This window comes from Vipera berus, assembly GCF_964194415.1.
Source record: "Vipera berus genome assembly, chromosome: 4".
In the NCBI taxonomy this organism is placed as follows: Eukaryota; Metazoa; Chordata; class Lepidosauria; order Squamata; family Viperidae; genus Vipera; species Vipera berus.
This window is the reverse complement of record NC_138206.1, coordinates 25,006,440-25,022,095: the sequence shown is the minus strand read 5'-3', so window position 1 is coordinate 25,022,095 and position 15,656 is coordinate 25,006,440. Positions and strand designations below refer to the sequence as shown.

Below are 15,656 nucleotides of genomic sequence, written 5' to 3'. Positions count from 1 at the left end.
AGAACGGGTTGACTGAAGAGTGGAGCCAAGGCGAGATATGCACCTACCCTGCATATTTGAATTGATTGGTTGAACTTTTTTAGTCCCACTTTTTTTTTTTTGGACTGCACATGGCAGAGGACTGGGAGCCGCAGGGGACGGCTGAAAGAGCTGCATGCGGCTCCGGAGCCGCGGGTTGCAGACCTGTGCACTATACTATGCCTAGCTTAAGTAGGTTTATTAAAAGGGCCCCTGGCAGAACTTTGTTTTATACCACTTTATTAGAAATTGTAGCATAAAAAATTAGCTCCTGTGATCAAATTTGCCATTTTAAGTTACTGTTTGTTATAATCGACTAGAACTTATATAGATAATTAAACGAAAATACTTTTACAAGTAAGTTCATATGGTCAAATATTGATGAGAACATATATCCCAGGAAAGCTCAAATCTAAATTATATTACAATCTAAATACAGCTGAAAAGGCCAAAACAAAATCTAGTAATTCAATGTTATGTACAGAAATGTCAGAACTTAGCACTGTGCTTTGGAGCAAAAAGTTCACCATAGCATCACCCTGGAAACCAAGTTCTAAAAATATCTTGACTATTATTCAGTAGTGACTAAGCAACTGATAGCGGATACTTGCTGAAATCGCCTATACATCAGGCAATCTGATGTGGCAATCTCACTATTCAAGAGGAAGCTTTCCTAACCAATGAAATATAGCAGCAACATAAAGAGGCACGAGGAAATTATTTGTATTTTTCAACAACCTGCAAAGTATAGCTTCTTTAACTTATTCCAAATCCTAGCTCACTATGATCTAACTTTAAAGATAGTGCTTATTGAATTTCTCCTCCAGCCCTATAATCACTTTGCTTTTCCTTTCTCTTCCTTCCATCAGACATTAGTAATCTACAGCCCTTGAGGTCTCTTTTATAGCATTCTGCGCATCCTCTGGCTGTTAACTACTGACTGTTCTCATTTTGAGATAGGGAACTCTCCTGACATTTTGAAAATAAAATATGGAGGAAAATGATCCTAAAAGATTAGATACACATCATCATAAAAAACCGACAACATTTCCCAAATTGTGTGTGACTCTTGGGCACCAACAGCAGCTTTATGGAGTCTGTACCTTCCGCAGAAATGCAGGGCATACAGGAGTACAAAAAAAGATACTTGATGTAAACATACACCGTATTAGTTCATGGAGCCTCTTTCAAAAGGGTAAATACCAGAAATGTTCGTGCAGAGAAAAAATTGTATTTCTAGATATTAAGTTTATGCAAGCTGCTTGCATTTGCAGATATTACATTTTGCTTGCTGCTTTGGGAAGAGCTTGTTTTGAAAGGTGAGCACTCTGCAGGTGGTCTTCATTTAGCAACCACTCGTTCAGCGACTGTTCAAACTTACAACGATGCTGAAAGGGTGGGACTGACAACAAGTCCTCCAAATTCCACCTATCTCAGTGTCCCTGCAGTCAGGTAGCGGTTTTTACAAAAGCCTTGTTTGTATCATTTTATGTGCTTTTATGACACCTTTTGTAGAATTCTTTCAGAAAGACTGCTATTGAGCTTCCACTGAGAAGTACGACATTTTACACCTTAAAAAAATTGAATAAGAATCTGTTGTTCATATCAAGTTGATTACTGCTAATACTCATTTTGGCAGTTTGCTTTTAGACTTTTAATAGATGGTTTGCAAAAGGTAAGCTTTCAAAATAATTAATTAAACTATCAGTGATAGAAATCATTCACTATCTCTAATGTAATAAATTAGAGCCCTTCGTTTTGGGTGTTGGCAACTGACTTGCATTTATGGCCATTTGCAGTGTCCAATTGTCACATGACTGAGATTTTCGGCAATTTTTGCCAGTTTCCAGCAAAAACAGAGATTGGGCAAATGAATAAATATATAAAATTGGGTGCAGTCACATGGTTAGTCACTAAACAGCCACCCAACGTATGACTATAATTCCAGGCTCAATTACAGTTGTAAGTACAGGATTACCTGTATATCAAACTATAAATGAACAATATTTTTTTAATTTGGAATTTATAAGCGTTCAACTCCAGTGGAGAGTAAGCACGATGGGTATTCAATTTTAACATATGCAATTACAAGACTGTTCACAATCAGAGCTGTGGAAAACCTCTTTTGCATTTCAAGCAAAAGAGATTCAAGGTGCTGGTGATGACCTATAAAGCCCTAAATGGCATGGGCCCAGATTATTTACAGGAGTACCTTTTGCTGGCGTTAACTTCCCATCGTCCTGTGCGCTCCGAGAGGGCCTCCTCAGGGTGCCGTCGGTCAGGGAATGTCAACTGGCGGCCCCCAGGGGGAGAGCATTCTCTGTGGGTGTGCCTGCCCTCTGGAACCAGCTTCCTGTTGAGCTCCAGATGGCTCCCGACCTTCGCTCTTTTCGCCACAACCTGAAGACTTGGTTATTTGAACTTGTCGGCCTGGACTGAGGGATTGGGGTTTTAGATTTTAAATTCCAAATTTTAAATTTTAGAACGTGTTTTATTGCTTGGGCTATTTGGTTTAATTTATTTTAATTTTTGTACATTATGTGCTGTATATTGTGTTTTAATTGCCCTGTACACCGCCCCGAGTCCTTCGGGAGAGGGGCGGTATATAAATCCAATAAAATAAATAAATAAATAAAAAATATTTATATCAAAACTTGATGAATTTTATAGGTAAATCTTTTCAAAGGTTTCTGCTATCTTTCGACAAAGATTTGGTACCTCTGACTGACGTTCAATCCAATCTTTTCTATTTTCAGCAGCAACGTGTAGAATTAAACCTGGAAAAAAGGAGAACAAAGTTATCCTCCTCTCAAGTTTGTGTCTTGTTTTTTTAACTATGAGAAATTATGTTTACATAGAAATTAAAAAGCAATTTAGGTAATGATACCTCTTAAATGTGTAGAATGTCTATAATAGTCATTATTATAGGTATTATTTTCAAGTATAATTATATTTGAAATTAGTAGTGTGTGAAAATGTTATTCCCATGCTTCCTGGAATAAAAAAAATATTGATCTGATCGGAAGCCAATTTAGATAGTTTCAAGTCAAAACAAAACCTATACAGCCTTATATAAATACACACATAGCTTTGTCATCCAGCACTTCACTTTTCTAAACAATGTGCATGGCATACCGATATTCCCTTTACCCTTAGGTTAACATTTATATTTATTAAAGAGGACTTCTTCCGAGTCTGGAATTGTTCACAGTCCATTTTTCCTGAAACAATGCCAAGATAACAAGTCTAAGAAAGAGCCACAATCAGAATCTGGTTTGATTTGGTATGAGTGTTGTTCTTAAGACCTTTGTATCCTTTTGATATATATATATATATATATAAATATAAATATAAATATAAAAATATAAATATAATCAGCAGAACTGTTGGAGTTCAAATTTATTTGATAAATAATGGAATAATACAGAGTACAGCATTTGCCAATACAAGTTAGTTAGTCCAATGAACTGTCTGCCACAATCTCAATTAGTTTTTCAAAGAATTTTAATATATTTTACATGCATTATTTTGAATTGCTTACACAGAACCTTATTTCTTCTTGTGATTCTTACTCTCACCAATTTTTTCTTATTCTGCTTTAAAATCAATTATCCTGAATAATTTGATACCATCTTCATGTTTGGCCACAGAATAGTTCACCTAAATACACACAGGAAGTAATACTGTACTATATGGATATCAAAAGTATATTTAATTTCTAAAGCAACATGATCTACAAGAAGCAGTTCGATATAGTCATTAAAAGACTTGCAACAAGATTTTATAGGTGTTATACCTGGCAAGTGTGGTTGTATACAGTCAAGCCTATGCTTGGATACAAAGTTTGGCTGGATAAAGGTCAATTGGCTGAAATAGAAGTTGAATATCTTTGGGTATGGTTCCATTCTCCCTGCAGAAACAGGTATATAGTATTGTGCTAAATAACCCTATTACTTGTTGTTATGGTGTTGTTATGGTGGCTATCTTTCTCGGCAATGATAACTTTGTACATACACTGGTAACTTAGAGCCTGTTGACTAAGAGTATTGTAATAATGTATGGATTTCTTTTGGGCAATGTATTTTTCAGGAATTAACTATTTTAAGTCTGAAATCTTTTAAAGTTAATGTGTGCTACAAAAGAAGGAAACTGTTTAACCTATTTTGGCAGCACAATGTACAGAATATAGCAACCCAACTGATAAATGCTTTAGGACCGTGGTGGCGAACCTATGGCAGCCTGGGCAGGCTGTGGTAAGCCAGGCAGGGCCGAAGAGCCAGCCAGCGAGAGCAGGGTTGGGTGGAGGAATCGGGATCTGTCCCCTTTTACCTCTTCCAGGGGTGGGGGAGAAGTTAGCTGCTGAGCCTTGTGCGCGGCAATGGCGGTGGAGGTGGCAGCGGCCCAGGCAGGCTCTGATTAAGCCAGGCAGGGACGAGCAGGAACGAGCACTTCCCTGCTCGCATCCAGGATGCCGTCTCGCAGGTGCTGAAGGGCTACGACTGGAGCCTGGGGCCATAGGGCGGTGAAGGCCAAGCTGCATGTCAAGTGGCCCATGAACGCCTTCATGGTGTGGGTGCAGGCGGCATGCAGGAAGCTGGCTGACCAGTACCCGCACCTGCGTAACGCCAAGCTCAGCAAGACGCTGGGCAAGCTCTGGCGGTGAGTGGGCCTGCATGGACCCTCGGGCAGGGAGGGGGGCAGCGGCGGCCATGGGAGGGGAAGCGGTGGCTCACCTCGGTTGGTCAGTCTGTCTCCCCCACGGCCGACCCTTTTCCCAGGCTCGTGATTCAGTGTCTGATGCAGACAACGGCTTCTCCGACTCAGGGGATCAACTGGCCGCCGGAGCCCCCGAGGGCTTGCGGTTGGCCCAGCTGGGTGCTGGTCCTTCTGCCACTGTGCGGGGACTTTCTCCTTCCGAAACTGTGAGCTTTGAGAATCGGAGCTAACCGACTGGCTCCCTTTGGACCGATTTTCCAGCATCGTTGCCAGCGAGCAGACCGAGGGTATGGCCAGCTGTGGATGATGAGAGATCCATCTTCCAGTTCTTGGGAAAGCTGTGTGTCGGGCTGGCCCGGGAGATTTTTAAGCCCAGGGGGGGCTCCTGGGCTCAGTAAGTGGAAGAAGTGGCAGAGCGGCTGCTCAGATGCGGCGTTTGGTTTAATGCCGCATCTGAGGCGATCGACTGACCTGGGCATGTTCAGACCTTTTTCCTGACTAAGCCATTTTGAAAACCGATTCGACTTTCATCGGTTTCTGTCTGCAGGCAATTCCTGCCCTGTTGGGTGTCGGTTTGATGAAGGAGGAGAGCTGCGCATTGTAATGGCTGAAAAATTAGGAGCTCCCTAATTTTAAGTGGACACCCATGTTCAGGAGGGATCAGACTGGAACAGGGTGATGTAGTCCCAAACATACATGAGTATGCAAAACCTGGCTCTCATGGAGGTGTTTCCAAACATTGGCATACAATGTACAACAGGGATCTTCAAACTTGGCCCTTTTATGACTTGTGGACTTCAACTACAAGAATTCCTCAGCAAGCATTTCTCCCTTCCTTTGAAACAAACACCCCCCCAATCCTCCTGTTCCTGTCTTCTGAATTAAAATGAGAGAAAGTTTTTTCTTTTGTGGTCTTTATATATTTAAACTGCAGCTAGAAGGAAGTGGGGAAGAAAACCATCGTGAGACACTCTTCTGTTTTAACATTTTTTCCTTGTCGCTTTTGGAAGTTTTCAACCTGCTTTCATGAGAGGGCAGCATTTGGGAGGGGGTATAGCTGCCCCCTTCTCCCCCCAAGCCATCAGGTAAGACACCCACCTCCCCGCGCTCTTCCCCCTGTCCAAGGCTTTCTTTGTCGTGAGCATTTCTGTTGAGCATTGGCCGGGGGGGGGGCTGTTTGGTTTTTATTCCCCTCCCATCTACTGGGTGGTTGCAGCAAGTTTTGGTCTCTTCTGTCGTGCTTTGAGGTTACCCATGAAACACGTTTGTTTTTGGGGGGATCCCCACTCCAGTTGCTAAGCTTGTTTAAACTCTCTTCCTCTACCTCCTCCTCCCTGGAGCCGCCCTTTGTCTGCAACCAGCCCCTGCCTCACCTTGCCTTGCCCCATGGTAATGGCAGCCCTGCCCTCCCCCCTCCCTCACCTCACCCTGCAGGACGAGCCTCCTGCCCATTGCCCCACCCACCAGAGACCCCATGGATCTCCCCCAACCCTGCCCACCCCCCACAGGAATCTCTCCCCAGGGGCAAGATTTAGGTGGCCACACCCACCCAGTCTGCCATGACTACCATAGCCACACTCACTCAGTCAGCCATGCCGACTCAGTGGGCCACAACCACCCAGTGGGCCATGCCCACCCAGCACCCGGCGATACATAAGTGGGTTTTGGGTTGCAGTTTGGGCACTCGGGTGGCCAACACTGCTTTAGGATGATTAGATCACTGATTTAGGTACTACATCAGATATCTCTTTTTTTCCAAGTGCAATTCAAGCATTGCATAACTTGGATCAGATTAGTTTTGGGACCATCTGCCCTGGTTATATCTCCCTGTTCAATGCACTTCAATCAGTGCTGTTCTGAAAGTTAGAGATGGAGGGATATCTCTTCTAATTGCTTCAGTATCTCCCTCTCCCTCCCTCTGTCTCTCTGCCCCCCACCCATCTCACACAAGTTACTGTGTAATTCTACATAGGTGAATTACAACAGATGAAGCAACTGCCAAATGTTGCACAGAGCCTGTAGCCTTTCAGGTTCTCCTCTGATCTTTCAATTTTTGCTTGCTGCCCATTTTCTCTGACCATCTTTTCTGTTGACCTAGTCAAGCTACCACATCAATCACAATTCCATAGGTTTGTATTTCTTGGCAGACACATATGACAGCTTGGTGACATTCTAACCCTACACAACTCTGCTGAGAATCTCCTCTCCCAACTGACATTCTGCCGAATGGCTCCACCATAACAGCTGCAGCTTTGAGGGCTCATTTAGTACTGACTGTGTGCTGGCAAGAATAGAATTTTTCTCCTATGCTGCTTTCAGCATCTCCCTCATTTACGAATTACCAGACCACCACACTAAGCCAGTTCTTCCTTTGAAGTTTACTTCTTCCACTTTTTCTACTGCTTCTCCTTTTACTCTTCTTTTTCATCCAGTTGTGCCTTGCACTTCCCTAATAACTCCTAGAGGCAGATAAGGATTAACTGAGCAAGAGCGTTAGCCAAAAAAATATTATGAGAGAAAGCTATTACCTCTAGTTTGCAGTCCAGAAGATCACTATTTTTGAATCTGTGCCTATGAAGTGGTTATTTACATTTTGGAAAGGTTGACCAGTATTATTTTGTATGTTCAAAGTTTAATGCTGATGATGATATTTATTTTTGTATTGTAAGACAAATTATTTCCTGTTTTGTATTCCTTGTTTTCTGTATATGAGAGCAATAAAAGACTACAAAGCAAATGCATTCTATGCAACTGCTATCTTTCAGTCCAGCAACAACATCTTAAACTGAGTCTGCTCTTTCAGGAGGAATGTAATCCTTTTCAAAACATGCTGTATGTGAATTCCCAAGTGTTATCTCCTACTGACCCATAATACTGTCCAGATTTAATTTCAATCTGGTTTCTTTACTCAGCTATTAGCAAACTTAACTAAGGGCATTTATTGCATTCTTAATTTTATTTAGATAATCAAAAATATTATCAAAGTTACTTTGTTGGAGAGCATTTAGGAGATAATGAGTGTGCACCATCTGTCCTAAGGGGTTTTATTGTACACCTCCAGGAATAATGCAGATTATGGTGATAAATGCCATATTGAAAAAACATTTAGATAAGAAAACAGCAACAAACTTATGGAATCATGTAGGAAATCTCCATATTCTGTCAAGTGATATCTACTTACATCTGAATAATTTAAATACCTTAAATCCATCCACAATTAAACCAGATAACCCGTTTTTTAATTAACAGATAAACATTCCCACCAACAATGACAGAACAAGCCATTAGTACAGGGGTCCACAACCACCTGGTCTGTGGATCTGCACTGGTCTGCAGCATACCAGAAACCGGTCCACGCAAACAAGCAAAGCCCCATCTGTGGGATGCAGGCAGCACGCAAAACCATGCCCCCTCTGGGCCGCTGAAAAACCTTTCTCCACAGAACCAGTCCCTGGTGCCCAAAAGGTTGGGGGCTGCTGCACTAGTATACAAAATGAAAGCAAACCTCACTCCCTTCTAATACTAATGATGTTACCTAGTTGAGTAATGAAACGTCTGCAAGAAAACAACCAAGTCCAGAGAGCACCAAGGATCCCACAGTTCATCCCTGAGCTATAAATATTCTGTCAAAATCATTTTTTTAATAATCTAAACTCTATGAAAGAAACCCTGTAAATAAATCTTACGTGTTTCATAATGCAGTCCTATGCAAATTAGACTTGTTGAGTTCAAGGAGACTCACTAACAGAGATGGGGATATAAAATTCATTTTAGTCATGTTTACACTGTCAAACGTACACAGGGCATTTCCTTTTTACACTGAGTCAGTACTTCTGTTTCTCATTTGTTTACTTACTGCTCCACTGCCTCATGCCCTTTTCTCCATTGTTTTGGTAAATTATATAATACAGTTAGGTGTCAAAAGTGAATGCTTCCTAAATAAAACATATTCCCAGATAATCACTTAATAAATGATGGGAATGAAGCTTCAGCCCAGCAATCATATGAGTTTACTTTTAGATTTCTTCCACTGAAAATTTCCAGAGAAAATGATTTAATTATTTAACTAAGAGTGTTGGCTTATGTGTTATTCAGAAGTAACTCCCTTGGGTTTCATGGGATTTAGGCAGAGATAAGTGCGAACATGGGATTGCAGATTTTTTAAACATTTATTTAAATCTTGGGTTCTCTAGGCCTGTCAATGTATGGGTAGTCTTATTTGGCTACATTAAATAAGATAAGCCAAACATCAGAAAAAGAAAAAACAATAATATATATTGTGTATTGGGTTCTGGGAAGTAGGAAGGACGCCGAGACGATGAGTACAGCATGGCAGATCTTTATTGGGGGGAAGTGACTGTACTGAGATGTTAGGGGGTACTTGCACTCTTTATATACCTTTCTGAGTAAACAGTCAACCAATCAGATTGAACCTAAATCTCCCACCATAATCGACTCCCGCCAAAACGGTTACATTTCAAATACATACTGGTAGTGACTGTATACAAATGCTTAGGTGTTTCTTTAAACGTTAATACACAACAATATATGTTTCCGGTTAACGTTTGTAATTGCTGACATTTCAGTGGTATGATTTTAACAGTGCCTACACTGTTAGTCTTCCCACGTGAACTAGCAAAGGCTTCTTGTAGGAAAGAGAGGATTTTCAACCATTTCTCCTCCTGCCTCTCAATACTATCTTTCTTGCTGATCTGAAAGGTCCCTATTGCTGCCGGTTGCACATTTTCAGCAGGCAGTGTCATCAGGGGAAATGGGGAATCAACAGCCTCCCTGCCTCTATGAATAGTACAAGCCTACGTTGGATCCAAAGCTTTTCTACAAGTGAAAGACCATTAAAATGAATCACAGAAGTTTATTGGGCTTCCTCTTAGGTGTTATTATGTAATTGACAAATACACACAAAAGGTGACAGACCTCAGAAACTGTTTTCTCTCTGTATGCCAAGTGACATAAATGAGATTATATAACTTGGAACTTAATATATTGATTTTCCTTTTTTGTCTTCATTACTTTCCCTTAGGTATTATGTTTTGTAGGCCTACAGACATGATATTTTAATTTTTGAATAGCAATTGGAACGTTTGTGAATGCTACTACCATTAGAGCCTGTGCAAAAATACACACAAAAAATTAAGGACTATCATTCAATTTTGTTCTTTCCTTGGAGATGTTTTAGTCTTTTTTGAAATCAACATGTATTGGATGGTTTCTTTTATTTATCTTTCATTGATAGGTCTGTGATATAACATACATCTTATCAGACTTATAATCTTATTTGGTTATAGACTGCCTTGTATAAAGCGAGCAAATGTCTGTTCCTAAAGGGAAAATTATGTGTTTCTAGTTGCAAAATAATGGCACCTGCTGTAGAACATCAGGATGAAGGGAAGTACTTCTTATATTTATACTGAAACTTAGCTTTCTTAGCTTAACATATATGACATCTGTGCCACCAGATAACAGAAACAGAAGTGAAAATCAAAAGAAAATATCCAACTAGCCAATTTTTATCCACTACCTGATAAAATGTTATGCTAAGACATTTCTAGTTTTTCCATTTTTACTCTTAAGAGAATTTCAGTGTGCAAACTTAGATAGGAAGTGATTACTAAAAGACAGAAAGATAAACGACAACCCCTTTTCAACATTCAATAAGAAAAAAGCTACTTTTAAAATGCTATCTATCAACTGCCAGGAATCAGTTGAACCTGGAGACATAGAAACAAATATTAAAATAAGTTTTTCTACCATAACAAACATTTTTTTCTTTTAAAAATGTTGCCCCATATAGTAATCATAAGCCTTATTAAAGGTATGGTACTGTAATATAGTATTCAAATATATTTTGCTATTTCCAGAGCATTGTAATGTAGGTCCCTTAAGTTTTCCTCATGTAGATACTGAAGCCTCTTAAATGCTTTAACAGTACAGCTATACTATGACAAAAGAGGCCACAGAAACATTAAACAACTCCACCTCATCAAGGTGCATATGTTGACAGGCTTTTTGTTGCCATCTCAGGAAGCTCCCCAGTGGCTTTTCTGTAGTTAATTGTGTTGCCCAAATTTACAGCAGCTGCATTTCTAACTAGAAATTTAAAGTAATGAAAAACCATGCTTCAAATAAAGGGGAATACTAACTAGACATGACATTCATTCGGGGGTTCATAACCAAGACATAAGCATTGGAAAATTTCAATCTTGGCTGCTGAATCACATGGCCCATGCATGCAGGTTAATTAAATACATTTTGTGGGAACATATTGTGTTTTCCCACACATCTGAAACTGATTAGCTTTTTTCTTTACATTTAATACATAACCAGTGTGTAAATTCCAAGCCAGTTCTGCCAAGATGACTCAGATGCCTGTTTCTTCTTCTTTTGTCATATTTAAACTTCATGCATCATTTGTTCAGTCAGTCTGCCTTTCCAACCACTATATCCTATCATTGCTTTTCGAGCTGCAAAAACCTATCTGAATGGGAAAAGAGATGTGGCGGTAAGTAAGGTTATGACACACTCGCAAGGAACACCATGATACCCCTGCCTCAGAAAAGCAGGCGCCTCTGTGGCAGCTCAGAGAAGCGGGGTAGGTGTTGGTAGGCTGCTTCTTTGGCACAAAAACAGCTCCAATGGAAATAAATTTTAACAGACGGCTACATCTGCCCTGCTAGCCATTTCTCAAAACTTGCCTTTGCCCCAATTATTAGGGAGAATGACTTAAGAGACGTTTCCCGCCTGACTGATCCGACGAGAGACACAAAGCCTGGGGAATCCAGCCATTCCTCGCCTTTAACAAGTCCTGCACACCATACATAAGGCCAGCGCGCTTCCCGTTATCGCAGCGGTGGCATAAGGATCAGCCGGCGGCGGCGGCGGCGGCAAATTCCCCGCCATGCCCGCTTTCTTGGCTTAAGGGAAAAGCGCTTGCAGCGAGTTAAAAGCACCCTGCCTCTCCGGAGTTTTCAACTCGTTTCCGGGGTTAGCTTTTGCTTCCCCACCCCCACCCCGCCCTCAACCTCAGGGAAAAAAAACACCAAAACAAGGTCTTGGGCTCTGGACTCCGGACTTTTCCCCCTGCCGGACGGGCTGCAACGCTAAACCGAGGAGGGACAGGAAACAGCGGCAACCCTGAGCAACGCCGAGGGGCGAAGGGCAGGTGACTTCCTTCGGTTCTCCGCCAGCCTATCCCGCGAACAAACTTCAAGGCAGGGAAAAACAGGGGTCTTCAAACTTGGCCCTTTTATGACTTGTGGACTTCAGCTCCCAGAATTCCTCAGCCAGCATTTGCTGGCTGAGGAATTCTGGGAGCTGAAGTCCACAAGTCATAAAAGGGCCAAGTTTGAAGACCCCTGGGGTAAAAGCTCCCGCCGCATCCGCTTCCCCTCTCGGGCGGCGGACGGGGACCGGCCGAGCTAGCGGCTAGAAAGCAGCTCTCGTGCCGCGCCTGCAGCCGCAGCTGCCTTTTCTTTTCCCGCCCCAAAGAGGGAAAGAGGCGGCGACAGCAGTTGTTCCTGCTCCGGCTCCCCGGTCCCGTTCAGCAACTCACTCACCCCAGGCGCAGCACGAGAGGAGGAAAAAGGCAGCCAAGGCGGAGGGAGTCCTGAGCCAACCGCGCTCCTCCCCGCGCTTCATTTCAGCGGCGGCGGCGGCGGCGGCAGCAGCAGCAACAACGTCTCTTTCCTGGAGTTCGCAGCTCCGACGGAAGGGAAGCGCCAAGTGTGCGCCGGCCTCCGCGTCTGCTGCAGCGGGAGCCGATTTTTCAGCGGCTTCGGAAAGATCTCGGTGCCGGGCAGCTCTGTGGAAGAAAATAAAAGAGCCGTGTTGGGGATGGCGGCGGCGCCACCTAGTGAGAGAAATGATCCCCTCGCCAGTCGGTTGCGGAGAAGGGGGGTCGACCCCAACCTTCGGAACTAGCTTTTCACACACACCCCCTCCAAACCCGTCCTCCTTCACCGGCAGGGCTGCCTGGTTTCATACCCTCTCCTTGCGATTCGGTTTTTGGCTGTTTCAAGCAAGCCTTAGCAGCACAGGTAGACTGCACTGTAGTGCTGCATTAGTGTTGCGGGTTATAATTATTCAGTGTCTGCTGCAGGCTAGGGAGCAACACTTTTTTTTCCCCCTCTAGTTCAGCTGCTCCAATCAATATACATTGTGTGGCTGGATACTGTGATACATCACAGGGAAAAGAATATCTGATGTGGAGGTAGCTTTCCTTTGGTCTCTGTAATGCACCTTTTCTTTTTCCTTTCTGAACTAGGGTCCCTGAGGTCCACAGATTGATTTTAAAGTATAAAGCAAAAGAGCTGGCACAGTGCCTCTTAGCAGTAAGAGCCTAACTTGTACGGTATTGAGCAACCTTTGAAATAACTAACCAACAGGTAAATAGGTGATCCACCAGAAATTGGCCAGTGTCCCCACATCTATATACTTCCTGCAGATCAAATTCATAGTATGAATTCTTAAAGATGAACTCATGATGCCTGTGTTTCCCCATTTTTTCCCCTTCTTAAATCTGATACAGGAAGTCCTCACCCTATGACTGCAACTGAGCCCAAAATTTCTGTTGCTGTGACATTTATTAAGTGATTTTTAAGTACGACCTTAATTGCCATAGTTGTTAAGTGAATCACTGCAGTTGTTTAGTAACATGGTTGTTAAGTGAATCTGGCTTCCCCATTGACTTTGTCAGAAGGTCACATGACTCCAGGACACTCCCAATAGTCATAAATATGAGTCAGTTGCCAAGCATCAGAATTTTGATCACGTGACCATGGGGATGCTGCAACTGTCTTGTGAAAAATGATCATAAATCAATTTCTTCAATGCTGTTGTAACTTCAAACTGTCACTAAATGAACCATTGTAAGTCAAGGACTACCTGTATCAGTGTGGTAGGTGTTCCACAACAGGCATCTGGAAATGACAGCATCTTCCAGCACTGTACTTCAGCTCCATCAATCTTGTCTGGGCTGACAAACTTAGCCTTATTTAGGCTGGCTTAGTACAGTCCTCTAAAAGGGGAACACCAGAGAATTCCAAAATATGGTGTAAGTTAGACCAAAAGGCTGAATGACAAACCACTGTGTATTACCACTGAAAGCTGCATGACTATACCTGTGGAGTTATCAGGGGTCAAAGATGTCCTTAGCACTGCTTTCTAGAAAGGTACGTCGGTAATAAACTAATTATGAGTTTGTACTCAAAAGGTATAGCCTTTATGAACTTCTTGGTCTGTATCCTTTTTACAAAAATAATAAACTCTTTCTATAGAAATTATAATCGTAATTCTGACCATACATTTTTCTATCTGCTTCCTTGAGATATAAAGGTAAAGGTAAAGGTTCCCCCACACATGTGTGCTAGTCGTTTCCGACTCTAGGGGCCAGTGCTCATCTCCGTTTCAAAGCCGAAGAGCCAGCGCTTGTCCGAGGACGTCTCCGTGGTCATGTGGACGGCATGACTAGATGCCAAAGGCGCACGGAACACTGTTACCTTCCCACCGTAGTGGTCCCTATTTTTCTACTTGCATTTTTACGTGCTTTCGGACTGCTAGGTTGGCAGAAGCTGGGACGAGTAACAGGCGCTCACTGTTACACGGCACTTGGGATTCGACCCGCCAAACTGCCGACCATCTGATCGACAAGCTCAGCGTCCTAACCCACTGAGCCACCTTGAGATATACATGAGTTATATATCTGTCCTCATTAATGAATGAATGAATTATCCTATACCTGTTGATGGGATCATATTACACTATACTGGCTTCCTGGTAGCTTCCAAGTGCAATTTGAGTTATAAAGTTATAAAGCTCTTTATGGCTTGGTCCAGAGTTACTTGCAGGACTGACCCTCCCCACGAGTCAGCCTGATGATTTTGCCAGGATCAGCAGCTGTTTGGTCTCCATTTTCAGCAGCTAAAGGGAGCCAAAGCTTGGAAGCAGTGCTTTTCCATGGTAGGACTGTTTCATTTCCATCATCTGCTTTTCAGGAGAATGTGAGAATGGATTGCTTCTAATGGGCGTTTGGAGCATGATACTATTTGTTGTTGTATTATATTTTAACTGTATTGAAAACTGCAAAATGGCTTGGCTTGGCTTGTTACAGGGTACAACTTAATACTTTTAATTATCCTTTCACATTTCTAGGTAGGATGGTTAAGAGTCTATTCCATACTAATAATGCTACCTGGTATATATACCTAGTAGAGATAGTAATCACTTTTAAAGTCATAGTTTTCTGGACTGGCTTTCACAAGAAGCTAGCTTGACCTCCCTAGCTAGGTAAAAGCCATAAAAATGCCTTTGTTCACATTCCCACCAAATAGGACGTTAAGCCTCAGCAGACTTTTTCTAGGGCTGTACAGCATTTCAGATTTAAAAGCTGAAGGATGTTTCAAAATATGTGGCGGAATGAACATGGCACCCATTTGCAATTCTTTATTGGAACATTTTTTCCTGGAACTGATCAGCCCTGTTCTGCAACTACCAAACAATCTAGGCTAAGAATTCAGAATAAGGAGTTGCAGAAATGTGCACAATTCTGTGGCCTCTAGTGCAATGAAGCACCACCATTCTACAGTTTGGGAATAATTGTATATGAATTAGAACTGACATAATCAATTTTGAGCAGAAATAAATATACTGTATTTAACAAAAGAGACCCAAGCTCGGAGGACTAAGACAGTTACTGTATCTGGGATAGGAATAATGGATGATGGGGGGGGGGGGGAAATCTTCCTATATCTTTGCTATTCTGAATTGCAATCTGGATTTTTGATTTAAGCTGCAACAATTGCTCACATTGCCTCCAAAACAACAGAATTTCACTACTGGATGATTTTTTTAAAGGGTTTTATTGGTTTTTATAAGGATGGGGAGTTAAAAGAAGGGGTAGGGATTGG

The 15,656-nt window shown here is 42.2% G+C and overlaps 1 protein-coding gene across 1 annotated transcript in view; it reads right to left on the bottom strand.

The window, feature by feature from the left end:
- Positions 1–12,571, bottom strand: part of B3GLCT (beta 3-glucosyltransferase) — a 63,112-nt gene extending 50,541 nt beyond the window's left edge. The window contains exons 1-2 of the mRNA XM_081326510.1: positions 12,309–12,571; positions 2,737–2,795 (exon numbers count right to left, since the gene is read on the bottom strand). Of these exons, the coding sequence (XP_081182636.1) occupies positions 2,737–2,795; positions 12,309–12,390 (141 nt within the window). The 5' untranslated portion in view covers positions 12,391–12,571. The remainder of the gene's footprint in view (positions 1–2,736; positions 2,796–12,308) is intronic.
- Between the last annotated feature and the right edge of the window lie 3,085 nt (positions 12,572–15,656).